General features: G+C 34.2%; 4 protein-coding genes across 6 annotated transcripts; 1 reads left to right on the top strand and 3 right to left on the bottom strand.

Moving 5' to 3' along the window:
* Positions 1 to 1,346: 1,346 nt before the first annotated feature.
* LOC123203639 (probable mitochondrial adenine nucleotide transporter BTL2) lies at positions 1,347 to 4,629 on the bottom strand. Of its 3 annotated transcripts, none has more exons than XM_044620082.1 (5): positions 4,050 to 4,629; positions 3,562 to 3,865; positions 2,843 to 3,310; positions 2,053 to 2,154; positions 1,347 to 1,591 (listed from the first exon to the last, which is right to left on the bottom strand). In XM_044620082.1, exons 1-4 carry the CDS (start codon positions 4,523 to 4,525, stop codon positions 2,086 to 2,088), a joined length of 1,317 nt encoding a protein of 438 aa, XP_044476017.1. In that variant the 5' UTR covers positions 4,526 to 4,629; the 3' UTR covers positions 1,347 to 1,591; positions 2,053 to 2,085. The 3 variants fall into 3 exon arrangements, with proteins under 3 accessions (XP_044476017.1, XP_044476015.1, XP_044476014.1); XM_044620080.1 differs by having other exon boundaries at positions 1,347 to 1,555; XM_044620079.1 differs by lacking the exon at positions 1,347 to 1,591 and having other exon boundaries at positions 1,844 to 2,154.
* A 2,016-nt stretch (positions 4,630 to 6,645) lies between these two features.
* LOC123203766 lies at positions 6,646 to 7,135 on the bottom strand. The gene has a single exon (XM_044620235.1). It carries the CDS (start codon positions 7,093 to 7,095, stop codon positions 6,805 to 6,807), a length of 291 nt encoding a protein of 96 aa, XP_044476170.1. The 5' UTR covers positions 7,096 to 7,135; the 3' UTR covers positions 6,646 to 6,804.
* Positions 7,136 to 7,894: 759 nt separating this feature from the next.
* LOC123202903 (carbon catabolite repressor protein 4 homolog 1-like) lies at positions 7,895 to 9,483 on the top strand. Its single transcript, XM_044619054.1, has 6 exons — positions 7,895 to 8,284; positions 8,413 to 8,508; positions 8,846 to 8,869; positions 9,005 to 9,091; positions 9,165 to 9,251; positions 9,352 to 9,483. Exons 1-6 carry the CDS (start codon positions 7,895 to 7,897, stop codon positions 9,481 to 9,483), a joined length of 816 nt encoding a protein of 271 aa, XP_044474989.1.
* Positions 9,484 to 11,708: 2,225 nt separating this feature from the next.
* LOC123203022 lies at positions 11,709 to 12,580 on the bottom strand. Its single transcript, XM_044619179.1, has 2 exons — positions 12,251 to 12,580; positions 11,709 to 12,168 (listed from the first exon to the last, which is right to left on the bottom strand). The coding sequence occupies exons 1-2, from the start codon at positions 12,452 to 12,454 to the stop codon at positions 11,767 to 11,769; spliced, it is 606 nt and encodes a 201-aa protein (XP_044475114.1). The 5' UTR covers positions 12,455 to 12,580; the 3' UTR covers positions 11,709 to 11,766.
* Positions 12,581 to 17,393: the final 4,813 nt, after the last annotated feature.

The raw sequence follows: 17,393 nt of genomic DNA, 5'->3' as shown, positions 1-17,393 counted from the left end.
TGGTAGAATTACTCAGACTTCGCTAAATTCCGAAGAGAATCACAGATCCTTATAGCATCGGACCGTGCTTTAGATGCGGGAAAATTGAAAAATGCTCGGTGGGATGGATATCTGTGGGCTGAGGAGTGGGCCCCACTTCTTTATGGGCTCGGTCAGGTTGGGTGTAGCGAATTATCGGTAAGAAAAAATTAATGTCTCCGACACAAGGCTCAGGTCGGTCAACAGCTCCAATTTCGCAAAGATTGTGAATCTACAACCACAATTTCCCTCATTCTTGAATTTTAATTAATTTTCACAGTATATAATTACGTCATCATCGCTCTGACTCTCTCACTCAAGTTTCATCTAAGATGAGGTGGATTCAGTTGAATCAAGTTAAAATTCTATTCAATTTGAAAAAAATAAATTTGAATACAAATTTTCTTAATTTAGTTGGAAGGAGTAGAGTTTAAATTTGACTTGAGTTTAATTATAGTATACAATTAAGCTCGAGTTAAACTTAATTTACCATTATAATTAAGTTAAAATATATTAGAACGATATCATTTTAATACGTATTAGTTAAACTAATGACATTTTAATGTATTTGAATTGAAATTTTTATAACTTGTAAGTTTATCGAATTAACACTTTTTCAATTCAAATTTAAACTCGATAATATAAAACTTTTATACCGGGACTTGAACTTAAGTTTATTTAAACTAAAGTTTATCTAAACTAAACTAATGCTAAGTTCGTTTGAACCGAAATGAAAATCAAACTCCAACCACCCTATTTGTTGAACCAAGCTCTTATTAGTCTAACTAAAAAACTCTCTTCTTCTATAATGCATTAGTTGAAAATGAAAGGTTCCCAAAGGCCGACCTATTCCTGGATCCGGCCCACTTTTTGAATCCAGACTTGCCCACGTTTCTATGCGCGATCGTTAATTTCCAAATGGTCTAGATCACAGCCCCTTTTTAAAATTCAATATACCTTAACTAGCACTTTTACTTTCGGTGCATGAGCTGCCTCCATGGAGTGGGGAGCGTGAAAGCTTCAAGCTGCTACTATATATAAGTCCAGTGAAATCCGGGCGTTACGGGTGACTGGAAGAAATGATACTAACCTTTTCTGATCTTCTACAAAAACACCTGGACGGCCATGTGCCGGGAAATGGGGTCCGTCAAAACCCGGTAATAGGCCAACATGAGTTCCAGCAATGGAAGGATCATTCACTTTAATGTTCAAACACGTTTGGTGCTCTTTATGTTAAGTATATGTTGAACAGATGGGTTCGCCAGCTTGGGGTCTGCCTGAACAGTATTGCTCGCAATCCCCTGAACCATTGATTCATGAGCGAGAGCTTAGAGAGAAAAGCACCAATCGAGTTTGATAGAAAAGGATGTGATCTGATAGTTTGATTCAAAGCCATGTTAAAATACAGAAGTACAAACGACATATGAAGTAACTCTTCTGTAATTCATCAGGGTCAATTTATATCCCTCAAGAATCCAAAAATTTTCAGCTGCACAACTTCTGATAAGAATTGGATGCAGGAGTTATTATAAACATCCTGTAAACTTCAGCATATCAGCATAAATTCCCAAAACTGCCTCCAAGCGAAAGATGTTCAAGTTATAGAAAATAAAAACTTTAAAAAAAAAAAAAAAAGAGGACAAACTAGTTCATAGTGCAATTGCAACTGTTTACATCTTAGACAACATCGCCATGCTCCACCAAGCATGATCAGCTTCGAAGATTAAAAGATATCATGTCATAACCAACATCAGTTTTCTAAAGTATGAAAATCATATTCAGTCAATGACTGAAGGATCAAACATGAGAAGATGAATTAGGAAAGTGGCAGTTAAATTGTTAAAGAACTTCATTTCTTAGTTTTGTGGCAAAAAAATCTATTAGTGATACTAATAGAAACCACTAAATGTAAATGGCAAATTAAAAATATTTTGGTATACTAATGCCAATATTAACTGCTAAATGTAAATGGCTGATAGACTAATTCATACTACTTTGAATCTATAAATTGTGTGATTTTACATAAACTCCTACCAGTTGTTTCTCTGGAGGACCCATTGTTTCTGTTCATTCCACTTTGAGAACTATCTTCATACACTCATAGACAAAGTAACTTATTGAAGCAGAAGGAAGCACCTGCAGATGCAAAATATATTTGATTATATGAATATTTGAATGAACATAACAGCTATCTTGGTTAATTACCATTAAACAACACATTAAAAGAAAAAAAACCTCAATATCTATAATGATATGTGAAAGATAACATGCTAAAACAGTAGAATTCAATCAGATTGCAAAAGCAGTAAGACACATTGAAGAATTGCCTAACGAAGCAAAGCCTGCTATAGCTACAAGATATTTTTTCCATTCATAAATCTAGTTAATCAAATGCATGTATAATTCACATCTAAAATAGAAAACTCTGTGAGATAAACCACTATGCTTTCAGAATTGAACAAGTAAGAAATTTTCAGTTTGCCCGATCATCCATTTGGAGCATCTCAAAGCAATTGCAAACCTGATTTTAAAGAGTAATTTGAGACTTGGTCAACAATTTTTGTTATTTTTAAGTCAATGATAATAACATGATTTTTGTCATGTTAATGGATAAGGCATAAGAAGTTACATATAAAAAATTTTAACCCAGGAGCTGGTGGCACCAATTCATCAAAGACTTCAAAGGTGAAAATCGATTTTAGCTACATAAGTTTTCATTTTAATACTCCAACACCACATTTCTACAACAATGGCACACATAGTTGGTGTAAAGTGCGACAAACAATCATGATGAGTTTGCTGTGTTTAAACCTTATCGCTATACCTGCAGTAAGCTGGGAATAAGTCCTGCATAGAGAGCTTGAACTCCTCCTTGCTGAACTATCTTGATAAAGGTTGCCATCGCACTCAGTTTGGTTGATTGAACTTGCATCTGAAGCTGTCTCCTTACAACTTCAAAGGGATATGTAGCAGCTTCAGCACAAGCACCAGCTATAGCCCCATATAGTAATGTCCTGATAGGTCCCAGCTCCAGCTGATCAAAAGCCGTCAGTTCCTGCTCCTGCTCATTCAATTTCTGAATCCTTTTCCTGCCTTCTGGTGAATGCAGATAAGCAGATTTCAATATATCATACACACCATAGAAAACAGCACCTGAAGGCGCCATGCTTGCAATAGAGGGTACTAAGCCCTTATAAAGGGAAAAAATCCCCTCAGTTTGTATCATATGGCGAAAAGCACCAATCACACCACCCAAAGCTTCCCCACCCGGTGCCACTATCTTTGTCCGTATCTGGAACATATGACAATCAAATTACAGTTTTTACAGAGTAAAACAGATGAGTCATATAATTATCAACATATACAGCTGCCTGAAGTCTAAATCCCAAAGAAAACTCACTCTTAAGCAAGAAAACAACATTGAGCCACAAGTTACACTTCAACACCACTAACCATTAAGACAAGTCATGAAGCTCAAATGCAGGCAATTAAGGTAACGTAATCAAACAATAATATTGAACAAAATCTGAGACTCCCACATACCGTATCAAGAGGTAAGCAGAGTACAGTAGCAGTAATGCCAGCGGCAGCACCAGCAATGAACCTCTCAAAATTTGTAGCTTCCTCATTCCCAGAAAATCTAAGCAACTGCTTCCGGTAGGTATCATAAGCAGTGAAATTTACGGCTTTAAATGGAGCTGTGCGAAGGATATTAACAAAATTTCCCTTCCAAAAACCTCTCATTCCTTGAGTAACTGCAATTGACTTGATGAGCTCAAAAAGATGTCTCTGTTCACCACGAACTATATATTCCAGCTTTAGTCTCTCAAGTGGCGCAACAAAAGTTCTGAAACCCAATAATCAATCATACACAAATTAGCTAATTAGCAACCAGTATAAGACCCAAAAACAAAATCTAATTAAGCCTTGAAATTCTTTAATTTTTAAGCAATTATTAAGGTACTTGAATTTTAGCTTCAAGTTCAGTAACAATAAATCACAAAGAATTTCAGATTTTGTCCCACACAAACCTTGAAACCATAGCAGCAATAGCTCCAGACCACAAATGCTTAGTGGCGTTCATAGCAGGTCGTCCACGTACCCTGACCTTCCTGTTCTTTTCATTGGCTTCAATCACAACATTGTTCGCTTCAATCTTCGCCGCTTCCTCAGGACCTTTATCTTCACTGTGAACAAAGCACCCCTTGGGTTCCGGAACGAGCCCATCACTTCTCAAGCTAACTGACAAAAAAAAGCCACTGTTCATGGATGCAACACAAGCTTCATGCCTCGGAATCCCAGAAACCACGTGTTTACAAGAGGAAGAAAAGCCAATTGAAGAAGTTTTTGATGGGACGAAACGAAGAAACGAAGAAGAATCTGTGGGTTCGAGAAATAAGCCGCCGGTCGTAAAGGAACTCGAATCTGAGCCGGAATTGATGTGAAATGGGGTTTGAAATTGGTCATTGGTAAGGGAATTATTGAACCAGAGGTCAAATCCTGGCATTCTGGGTGCTTTAGGAGTGTTGTATTGAATTGGTTTATGAGAGGTTTAGAGGTATTGAATTGGTTTATGAGAGGTTTAGAGGTGAAGATGGAGTATTACAGAATTAAAATGGCGGATTTGCCCTTGCCGTTGCCTCGCTACCATCGCCTCACATTGTAGAAGTCCCTACCTAGAAAGTAGAGACCTCGAGCTGGTTTTTCGTTCCTGGATTTTCTTTTATTATTATTTTTTTACTGGTTTATTTTCAATATTTCACTGATCTTTTCCAGAATTCGTTGAAACACAATATTTTGAGTAATTTCGAAAATCGTCACAATTTTTTGGAAATTACCGTCACTCAATATGTTATTATATTATAATATTACTAGAATGGAAACTATTGATTAGCCAAAGCATTAAAGTATAAAAAAGCTAATTTAATTTCACTTATTAATTATCTTTCTAATTGTTTTACAAGTTAGTAGGTTCCATGTGCTTATCCTTGAGTTTAGTATTTAGGTTACGTTTGACTTTATTGGTATTGAGCTCAATGAGATTGTGCCTCCATTTGAGTAAATAATAAAATTATATGTATTTATTTTAAATATATAAATAAATATATATTTAATATGTATTATCATGTGATTGAGTGATTTTAAATTAAGGGTGAAATAATATTCAATCACGTGATAAAACATATAAATGTATATCTATTTGTGTATTTGAGATAAATATATATAATATTACTCTTCCGAAATTATCAAAAACTTTTAAAAGGCCAAAAGACTTATTCTAACCCAAGGTATGTTGAACACTAATGCTTATTAAGTATTGAAAACCATGTTTCCACTCATGTGTTATTAAAATTAACAGAATTAGTTAATTCTAAGAGTAAAATCTTCATTTAATCATAATATATTAAAAATAATAAAATTTTATCTTATTTTTCTCTTTGATTTAGAAAACTAACATTTTATCTCAGAATTAAACTTTAAAAGTTAGATTTTTCCCCTAGGGTTTCATTTTCAACTCATATTCTCCAACGACCAAAATTCAGCCGTTATCTCTTTTTCTTATCACTGACGATCTCTGAAAATCCATCTTTTTCAATCTCGAGGAAGTCATCAAACAGGAGAAGAGGGGTTTTCAAAGATCGTCGACGATAGAGAAAGAGAAGTCACAATTGGATTTCAGACACTGGAGAAAATGAGTTAAAAATAAAACCCTAAGAGGAAAAATATAACTTTTGAAAGCTTAATCTTGAAAAAATTGTTAGTCTCTAAATTAAGAAAAAAAATAAGATAAATTTTATGATTTTTAATATATTATGATTATATAATAATTTTACCATTAAAATTAACTGATTCTATTAATTTTTCGTTTATGAGTAATAGGAGTTAAAGTTTTTAATACTAAGTTTCAGCTTGAGTTTTCAATAAACCTCAGGTAAGAATATGTCTTTTGGCCATTTTTAAAAGATTAAAATTTATTTGCGCCCATAAAATTATGCGAACCCAAATCGATAACCATTGAGCTTAAATCCTATACTTAATCGAACGATCGGCTTGAATACAATGCGCATAGTGTCATGCCCAAACTGATTGGCCGGTTCCCATTTTTTTCTCACCCTTAGGTGATACCACCATAATACCTTGTATCCATTGGCCATCACTATGCCTTACCTTTACTACAGTGCAGTCAATCACACAAAGACTTCCCTTTAACGTTTATTGCCATATTGTCATGTTTGAGCGATATTGCCTGCTCATCATAAAGTTACTCATTATAATTCAAAACTCATCAAATTAGGGATGTAATTTATTTTTAAAATCCAGAAATGATAGATGCTAGAGAACTAAGTGAATCATTTAAGGCTTAATCCGATGCTTAAACAAACTCCTGGCCAAAATTTGTTTGTTCTTGTTTCCAATACTTGAGTTTATGGAAGCTGACAGTAATTCAATTTCAAAGTTCCATTATTTCTTGGTTCCTTTTCCTGTTGGAGTCTTTCAGGGGATTAGAATGTATAGTTGTGCCAAAATCTAACTTCATTTATGATTGGGGTGCCAAAATCCAGGGGAGGAATTATACAAGAAATCATGTTTAGAAAAATCAATCATGTAGGTCTTATAGAGAGAGCAGAAAAGAACCATTTATCATTCTTACTGAAATTTGAAAGAGAAAGCATTTAATGGTGTTCAGAAAAGAAACACTACCAAATACAATTCTCTAGTACTAGAATGAGCTACGGAGTTGGATGAGATTGATGTAAATAGCTCATTCTAACCTTCACAATTTGTTCAGTTCGGCTTGAATGCTAGCATTAAAAAGAAACTAGAGACAAACAACACAACCGATACCTGAAGAGCCACCTCAACTAAGCTGCAAAGATTGATTTTCTTAGTCTTCATTCGCTCCCTGGCCATTTCCACCTTCAGATCTTCTATTTCTCTCTTCAGCATCTCCTTTTCCTCGTCTTCGTTGTTGATTGTAGCTTTCGAATGGCGATTGGCCAACGCATAAAGCAGAATCGCGGCTTTGGCACACCTTATTGCAACCTGAGATCTCACACTTTGGTCTTTCTTCTCCATCTCTGCCTCCGTGACTCTTCTACATTTCTGATATTTGAATTTTGAAGAACTGAAAATAAGCGCGGGAAAATGGAAGGGTTGTGTGGGACCAAAGAAGGTTTATTTGCACATGATCCGTACAGTTGGTCATGGCTCATGCCAAATGACCTTTTTGAGGTAAAAAAAAAAAAAACAATTTTTAATAAATCATAAATTTGTCTTTTTCTATTTAATTTTTGGAACAAAATTTCACACATAATGGCAGTAATCTAACTAACAAGATCTCCGTGCCACTTGATAACGAACTTCACTACTTATATAACCTTTCATTTCCAAGAATCTCCGTCATTTGATTCTCTGTCCCTCAGTTGTCAACAAAACTCTAACTCGTTTTCTTGCTCCAGCAGTTGGCTACGAAATTTTTCCTCCGCCGCTAGTGGAAGATTCCGATACGCACATTACCTCCGTTTCAAGAGTTCGTTTCTTTTGATATCTTTCTCACTGTTTTATTTGCTTATAGATGTACCTGCGTAATATCTCACTGTTTGATATCTTTGTTTGAGCTAAATGAGGAACTGATTTTGTTGCAGGCTACAACTTTCTGTTTCTTGAATTTTGTTTTACTCATCATTTTCTTCATCTTCAATATCAATGTTTCTGAAATTTGTCAGTTTCTTTAATTTGACAAGAATAAAAATGAATTTATTGGCTGTGATCACACTAGAAATTTATTGTATGAGAAAAGGCTATTATTTCTTGATAATAACAAGTTGGCAATTAACAATTGTTTATCAATTTTCAGAAATATAACATTACAGAGATGCGCAGGTACAGAGAAGCAGCAAAAGATAAGGATTTCCGTCTGAAGCTGGAAATCTATGCAATGGCCGGTCTTCCGACTGATGAGGAGTCAATATATTGTAATTTGGTGTCAGATTATCCGTCTACTGAGAAAACTCGTAGTATGATTCATTTAGAAAGCCTTGAGCCATCTCAGAACATCAATCGGAGAGCTCAAATTTCCGATGATGCACATGAAACATTTAGCGTGCTGTCATATAACATTCATTCTCGTTTGCCTGTCATGGGCAACAACTCGAGTACAACGTACAAAAACTGTAAGGCATTGCCCATTAACTGGGCTTACCGCCTACTAAATTTGCTCCCTGAGATCACGAATTATAACGCAGATATCATTTGTCCTCAAGAGGTGAATTTTTATGTTTCACTTTTTCATAGATATGTTCTTTCTGGATTATGTTATTCGAGTAATGATCTTGGTAGAGTCTTGTGGAATATCAGTTTTCATAACACACATACTCCGTAATGGTTGAACAGTTGCAAATATATGATTCGGAGAACTTCTTTGAACCCAGGCTGACAGCACGCGGTTACTCAGTTTCAGTTACGTGCAAGAATGAGACCAGTAACGGGGTATAATCTCTAACATCTCAATTGCAAGCTGTTGTCCTACACATGATTTTTCTAAGATAGTAACCTCCAGTTCAATTTCATTCATAAATCCACCACAATTTCTGGCTTGCTAGAGCTTGGATGGCTGCTCTGACTCATATGAAGTTAGAATCATGAAGAGCTAGCACCTTTATGCAATTTTCTGCCCATGTAGCTCTGCATTATTCTGATATATGTTGGTGTTAGTCATATCTCATGATTTTCTCAATGATGGTGAAAGAGCGTGACGAAATATGACTTGCTGTTTTAACTTTTATCTGATAAGCAAATTATATTGTTAATTGTCTGACTCTAACAGGGAGACATAGATGACTTTCAAATGGTGAGTGTGTCACATTTTACTGTGCTAACAGGTTCAAAAAGATCGAAGAAAGCTCTGAGGTAAAGAGACAGTAAACTGTGGGTATAATCATGTAGCTGTAAACTGTGGTTATTGATTCTGATCTGTTGTCTGTAGTTTGACATTGGGGGAGGCAAGTCGTCAGTCATTGAGGCTCCGGAATCTGAACAAAAACTTGACAATGGTGCCATTCGACCAGCGAAGGTCCCAATCAATAAATCAGAATCATGTAACTGTAAATTGAAGTGGGTTATTGATTCTGATCTGTTGTCGGTAGTTTGACATTGGAGGAAGCAAGTCGTCAGTCATTGAGGCTCCAGAATCTGAACAAAAACCTGACAATGGTGCCATTCGACCAGCGAAGGTCCCAATCAATAAATCAGAATCGTTAGCAAACAAATAGTTCCCTTTTTATTGTGTGTGTGTGTAATTACCCCTACCACATAGACAAATTTGTTTTGCAGGGCAATCTTGCACTCATTATGAAACTAGAAGTTCTAAGAGATGCTGGCACTAGTACTCAAGGAGCCTACCAGCTATGCGTGGTACTGCATTTTATATTCCCAGCAATTTATCCAGTATTTGTGAATGAATAATGATGTGACCAACTTAAGCTTTTTACTGTCAGGCAAACACCCGTATATACTCAAAAGCAGACGATTCAAAAGAAAAGTTAGATGGGGTAAAGACGTTTTAAAATTTAGATCTCTTCCTCTCATTCATGTAAATAAGTATTAATATATATTTTCACTGTCTTCTTTTGCTTAAGGTTTTACCCTTTGTCCTCAAACTAAAGAACTCTGTTCAGCCAGAAATTCCATTTTTGATATGAGGGGATTTGAACTTTTCTCCCGAAAGGTTAGTGCTCTGAATCTGCATCTAAAAAGTTCACGACGTTGTTTCTCATTAACGTAAAAGAAAATAAAATCCATGGAGGAAGTAAGTGACGAAAATATTTCTTATGCTTTGATTTATTTCAATATGTCAACAAATTAATAACACAATTTTGTGAAATACAAGGCCAAAAGACTATTTCCCACCCAAGGTATGTTGCATTCTCAAGTTTCTCCTCATTAACTTCGATAATATCAAATACCCACCCATGAGCAGTTAAAATTAACGGAATCCTAACCCCTTGAAATTTTATCTCTTTTTGCCCCCTTAAACTTTAAAAACTAAAGTTTCCCCTAACCTAAGTTTTCAAAAACTGCATTTCCCCCCTAGGGTTTCCAAACCTTTAGATCCAATTTTTTCAACCACGACCGGCGATCTCCAAACACCTACTCTCCCTCTCCGATGGCCCCTCCTTCCAGTCGTACCCTTTTAACTCTGTAAGGGGTCGTCGTCGACGAAGACAACGCATCTTCATCGATGACGATGCCTAGAAAGGAAAAACACTGCATGGTCGAAAAGAGGAGACATCGCCAGGAGATCGTCAGTTTTTGTCAAAAAATTCAATCCGAAAGTTTGGAAACCCTAGGGGGGAACGTTGTTTTTGAAAATTTGGGTTGAGAAAAAATTGTTAGTTGTTAGGGTTTGTGGGTAAAAAATAAATTAAAATTAAATTTATTTTTAATATTACAGGTAAAATGACGATTTTACCATTGAATCCATCAATTTGGTTTTTTTTTTAACAGCCCATGAATAGGAAAATGAGTTTTTCAAAGTTAACAGAGGGAATTTGCAGAAAAGCATAACTTGGGTGGGAAATAGTTGTTTGGCCGAAATACAAATAAGAAATGGACTCCTTTTTTTTTCAAGCTTTAAAGCATAAGCAGGCTGGTCTTGATGATTTAAAGGGATATACGGAATTAAGCCTCTCAATTCACTGGTAATTTGAAAATTGGGGGTGGATTTCAATCTAGAGTTATTTACATGTATGCTTTTTTTTTTTTTTTTTGAGTTAAGATCTGACCCGACGATTCAACTCGACAGTTTTGTTCATGAACTTCTACTTAGACGTGACGAAGTAAAGGATTCAGTGAGTCATCCAAAACTAAATTCGGTTCTGGTAAGATCATTCTTCAACAAATGCAAACCAATCCAATATTATACATTTCTCTTACACAAGTGAGAGTTACTAATTTATAAGTCCTCTGAATTTGATTTGTGATGACCACATGCAGGGCCACTGGTCCTTATGTATAGCATATATCCAGTTTTGTTTTTGTTACTCTTTTATCATTTTCATCATATTTCTTGCCAATGAGAAAAATGTTGATTTACAAATTGCAGAAAAGTGCATATGCATCTCTAATTCGGGCAAAAGGAATTGAGGAACAGCAATTGAATAACATGGACCGCGAGAATCTTGAGCCTTTGTTCACAAAGTTTACGTCAGAATTCTACGGAACTGTAGATTACGTACTATACAGAAGTATCATATACACACACACACACAAAGTAATTTCAGTTTTATGGTTCTGCTCTAATGATCTTTAACAAAGGCAGGTCTTTTAGTAGTTGGCTTATAATGTTTAAATTTTCTCCCAGAGAACACATTGAAAGTTGTTGTTTTGTTGGAGCTTCTAGACAGACAGAGCTTGGGTAATGGGCTTTCCTCAATTCATGGTCATCAGACCATATTGCTCTCATGGCAACGTTCAGAAAGCACAGTTTCAGAGACGTGGTTTTAATGGTGCGAGGAAGAGGAATAGGAAGAGGAAGAGCAGTACCTGAAAAGAGGAGCTAAAAATGAAGATGCATGACTTCCCCATCAGATATAATCTGTTTAATTTCAACAGTTGAGCCCCATCTTCGGTGCTCGAAATCTTATTAACTTTCTTTGAAGATTAATGAAATTCAAACTTCCTAAGCAAAATATTAAACTTTAGCTTTTCATTTCATCCAAATTAACATACAAACTGTGCTATGGCTAGCTAGCACAAGAGGTTAAGCTTATGCTTGAATAGCTTTGGCGAGCTTTGGTCTGACGGGTGCATGAATTTGCAGTTGGGGCATGTAGGAGACGACTTGCACAGCATCACCAACATGTGGCACCGCATGCATGCCGTCGCCACCATTTCTTGTTCATCGTCCCTTTCGAATGCCAACCACGACGGACAACGTGGTAAGACTCCCGGCGATTTCTTCTTTTCTCCGCTGATATAAATAGAAAGATCATCACCCAAAGGCTCTTTGTTGTTGGGGTTGCAAGGTAGGTTTAGCTCAAGCTCTAAGCTCATGATATCACTGCCGGGACTTGGCACCTCAGGGCTCTTCCTCGGATCCCCAGATGTCGTCTTATGGGTTCTCGTATTATAAAAATGAATCCGACCCGACTGCATCCGCAGATCAAAATGATTAATTTATGATGGTAAGTAATATACAGATGTACATAATGAAGGTTTATATATAATATACCTGAATATCCAAGCATCGTTCCCACTCCAAAGGCAATGGAGTCTCGAGGTGGAGATCCATATCGAAGGTTGGCTTTGATCGCTTATTGAAACTTTCTTCCCTGTCGAAGACGTCTTCCCTCTTCCGCTTTGACAGATGATCAAACTCAGCGTTGGTTTTTGATCTGGTATCTGGAAATATAGCTGCTTGAAAGAAAGAAACCATATTTGTTGATTTCGATGTGATGAAGAAGATGAGAGTTATTACTGTCACTGTGGCTGCGAGGAGATGGTGGATCGTTGGTGGTTGTTTATATAGGGCAAGTGGCACGCATAACAACAGTAAAGGAAGAATCTTACAGGGAAAATTAGATTTAAGGTAGAACTACATTAAATTCATTAAATTAAGGGATTAGAACGTAAGCCTAACCTGCATTCCAAGTTGGCCAGCCGATTTCATAAATTTGATTGCAACCTTAAAGGCTTAGATGTGAACCTTACCCGACTGAGTTTTGGTCAAAATTAAATACACACACAAAGATTCATCTATACATGTGGGTTTTTAATTAAAATAATTTGTAGCCAATGGAACTTTATGAATGATGAAATTGCAGTTAATTGGGGCGGTGAGAGCCGAGGAAAGGCAGAGAGAGAGAGGGAGATGTGTAGGAGGATTCATTAATTGTTGAGAGTGTGTTTACAGTTGAAGATCTTCATTGCCAATACCATCTCTTAACACAATTTTGAATCTACGATTAGATACATAAATGATATATTATCTACATACTTAATTATATACTTAAAAGCAGATATAGTATCGTTGCCCTAGTAATAACTCCAACTTCCACAATTGGGTCACTCTGAGAAAAACTTACTACAAAATTTTAAGGCTCTCAACAGCCCTCAGCTACATGCAATGCAATAAACCACATCTATCCCATGACAAGAGCTCTTCCTATAACTCAAGCTTTTAAAGCTCTGAACACCCCTCAGTTATAAAACAGCTAATGTCTTATCTCCTCTAATTTATTACTCTCTGTTTCTGCCCCTCATTTGTTTCTTTTAATTGTTTTGTGAAAAGGGAAATTTTTCTCTTTTTTGCACTTCATTTCCCAAATTACCTATTTAAACTAATGGACCCTCAATATATATGGTAATTAGTAATATTCTTCATAAATTAGGTCAATCAAAATAGTAATCATTCTTGTCATATAATTTGGTATCTAAACTTCCATGATAATATTACTTTAAGGTGTGATGAAAATGGAGTTGTTTTCCGATAAAGGGTGTTTTTATAAAATAATTGGTAAGAATAGTATCATATATATACATAATAATGTATCATTATATAATTAAATAATTAAAAATTAAATATAAAATAATATATAATCATATAATAATATATTATTACTTGTGTGCAAAAATTATCTACGTAATTTTGTTGAAACTTAAAAAGGGGCCAAAGGCATTAAAAGCATTGAGAGAGAATATGAAGTTTGAAGGAAGTAGTCCACCTGCCTTCATTAACTCATCTTGAATTCACTTAAATGCTGAATTCAAAGATGAGTATTGGAATCGCCTTGCTTCCCTTGTGTTTAAATGCTTTCAAACCACCTCTCCTTGCCTTCATTTATGCGACCTTTTCTTCTCCATTCATCTCTCTGTTTTACTTCTATAGTCCTGAGAATGCTTTCAAAATTTAATATCATGCACATATATGAACATTAACGACAAGAACGTCACTTGTTAATATGGATTAATTATGTAACACAAGCTAATTTTTCTCGAGGGAAAAAAGGTAACCGTTCATGGTTAGTAAACGTTGTAATGTAATTGAGTAATATTATGTTTCTATATTTTTTTGTATATAATTTAGTTATATAAATAATATGTCATAATGAGATTAATTATTATTTTATCTGTTTAAAACCATCAAATTACATTATAATATATCATCTATATACTAAAATTATATAAAAAAAAAATATATATATATATATATAATTTCATTGATTATAATTATGATAGTATAATATCTATTTGATTTTGACATAATAACCATTAAACATTACATATGTGCTCTCGAAAACAGTTTTTTCGAAAGTGTTTTTGAATCGGATCCCCTACACCTTTGAACAATCTTTCATTTATAAGATCAAGAGGTAGGATTTAATGAGAAAATTACACAAGCAATTTACCCTTGATCATATTTCATCCAATTTAGTAACTTAGAAAGAAGAAGTCAATCGCATTAACTTAATAAAATAAGAGTTGATAATGTTGTGATTGTTATCATGTATCTAGTGGAGATAAAGATTGAAGGTGATTACATGTGTCTGAGAATTGTTAAGTTTCGACTCTTTTGTTATTTTTAGGTGAAAAAACTTTTATTCCAAATTTGTAAAAACGTAAATTTTTCACGTTTAATTCGTATTTTTCACGTTTAATTCTCATTTTAAATACACTATTCCAAATTTTTGAACTCAAAATATATTAAACGTATATTTTTTTTATGTTTTTTCCTTTTTATATAAATTTTTTAAAGTACAAAAATATTTCTTGTATTTTCAGTTAATTACTATAATATTATAACTATGTAAAACAAAAAGCCAATTTTTTGTCATCAAAATCCCTAACATCTCTAGATAATTTTTTATGAGAATTAAATCTTGATTATATATTATATTATATTAGATTTAATAGTCAATTAGATACTTTATATTTAAATTATTAACAAGAAAATCTATAAAATATATTAAAATTATAATTAATATTATCATATTTTTTAAATATATTATTAATGATATACCGTATTAAATCTATATATATATATATTTTATGTCGTTTTTACTTATAAGTTTTATAATAACTTATAATATACTTTTTATTATTTATTATATTATACCGTGTAATTTCATTTCCCCTCTTTCTCTGTTCAAATTTATTGCCTAGGCTCCTGTCGCAGTTTAGATTAACGCGTAGGTTGGTGATGTAACTGATCGTTGTATTATATTTTACGTAATTAGGCCCTGTATAATCCATTTAATGTGATTTCCAGAAGTTTGACCATGAAAAACTTTTCAACATTGCTGAATTTCAATTCCTCGCTTCAGCATGAGATATTTCTTACCCTTAATTTTATAATAGTTGAATTCAAACGAGCGAAAAATCAAAAGGAAAAAAAAAAAAAAGCTAAGATGCAGCATTCAATTTTTTTTTCTTATTGTATGTATTCGGCCCCATTAATAATTCTTGCAATATCATAAACATGATCTGAATTTCAACTTAATTAATCGCCGTAGTGATTGGTCAAACGTAAATGTCAATTACCAACGCCTGGAAAACTAGGGTGCTGTATTTCATTAATGAAATAACAACTACTATTTATAAATGATTCTCATTTGCGTTGCATTTAGGTTTTTGTGGAATTTAAAGCCCTGAAATTCACCAACTAAACTGCTTAATTAATAAAATATATATATATATTTTAAAAAATAAATATATAATAAAACGGAAAAAGACCAAAATGACAGAACAACTTAAGTTTATCTTGTCTTATTATCTCTACAAATGTAGGAAGGGGGAAACAAGATAATATCAGCAACAATACTATTTACGAAGCTACCAGGGGAATCTTCGTGTCGTACCCAAAAACAAGCAGAAAGACATGGAAGCCAACCAAGGGCCAACTCAGTCTGTGCAATGTTATTACACTAAACCCTAACAATAGTTTAGGTCAAAGCGAAAGCTTCATATTAATTTAATTTTGGTTTTAAATGGCCAATTCATTTTAAGACTTGGATTATTAAAATCAAATTCAATCATGGGAATCCATATAAATAATATAAAATTTACATAAATTAAGGAAAAGGGAGTACAAGGTCTTTTCATTGCTAAATCGACCCGGCATTTAATTCTAAGAAGGCCTTGTAATTTATTTGCTAACGCTCAAACAAATTCGCAGCAAAATTTGTAGGTGTGTACTGATTTTTAGAAGGCCAAAAGACTTGTTCCTATCCAAGGTTTGGTTTAATTGCAAACTTTTGCCTACAAAATTTTGAAAATTTAAATAATCTAAATATTCACCTTTTTATTAAATTTTTTTATTAAAGTTAAGAGTGAAACCATTATTTAACAAAAAAAACTAAATTTTGATTGCATTATCCTATTTAGTTTTAAAACTAATAATTTTATTTGATTCAAAGTTTTAAAAGTGATAATTTCTTTTTTGGGGTTTTTTTCTCCTTCTCAAACAAAACTCCTTTTACACCATCGGCCGACCTTCCCACCCTCTTCTTCTCCCATTGAACATTAGTCTTTAGCGGCCATTTTTGTTGTCACCATTCTGGAGATGCCATTTTCGTCAGCTAGAATCATCTCAAGTTGAAGAAAATGGTCGAATGAAGACGTGTGTGGTTCGTCGCAAGTTGGCCGGATGATTTTGGACATGTCAATCTTCTGCTGGAGAAGAAGAGGGTGGGAAGGCCGGTGGATGACAAGAACGTAAATGGTCGTCAAAGAAGGAGAAAAAAGCCCTAGAAAGGAAATGTCACTTTTCAAATTTTGGATGGAGAGAAAATTATTAGTTTTTAAACTAAAGGGCCAAAATACGATAAAATTTTAGTTTCTTAAAATTTTTTGTAAAATAATGATTTTATTCTTAACCCTAATAAATAATTTTAATAAAAGAGAAAATATTTAGGTTTTTGAAACCTTATGGGTGGAAGTTCGAAATTACACTAAATGTTGGGTGGGAAAAAGTCTTTTGGCCCTACTAGAATGAAGAAGATCATTCAAGAGATTACATCAATTGCAAATCCATAATTGAATTAACATATTTTTCACGTAAACTTTGGTTTAAATGCAGTTGGGAACCCTAAAGTTAGGTGTGTATGGTTGAGTTGGGACCATCATCTTCCACCATTATTAATGAGTTTTGGTAACCGTCCTTTTTTAACGAGGAAGGGAAACCCACATCATCTTCTTTGGAGCTTCACCATAAATGCTTGGAATTCAACATTACGTAAACATAATATTTTCAGTTTTCCATTGATAAATCTGGTTACGGGGTTGAAGAACTGCGGAAAAATATGCAATGTTGCATCGGTTCAACAGAAGAGGGATCATTAATTATTTCCAGGATATTCAGTCAAACACAGCACAAC

The sequence above is a fragment of the Mangifera indica genome, chromosome 19 (assembly GCF_011075055.1).
Source record: "Mangifera indica cultivar Alphonso chromosome 19, CATAS_Mindica_2.1, whole genome shotgun sequence".
In the NCBI taxonomy this organism is placed as follows: domain Eukaryota; kingdom Viridiplantae; phylum Streptophyta; class Magnoliopsida; order Sapindales; family Anacardiaceae; genus Mangifera; species Mangifera indica.
The sequence above is the reverse complement of the archived record's forward strand: the minus strand, read 5'-3'. Positions and strand labels throughout refer to the sequence as shown.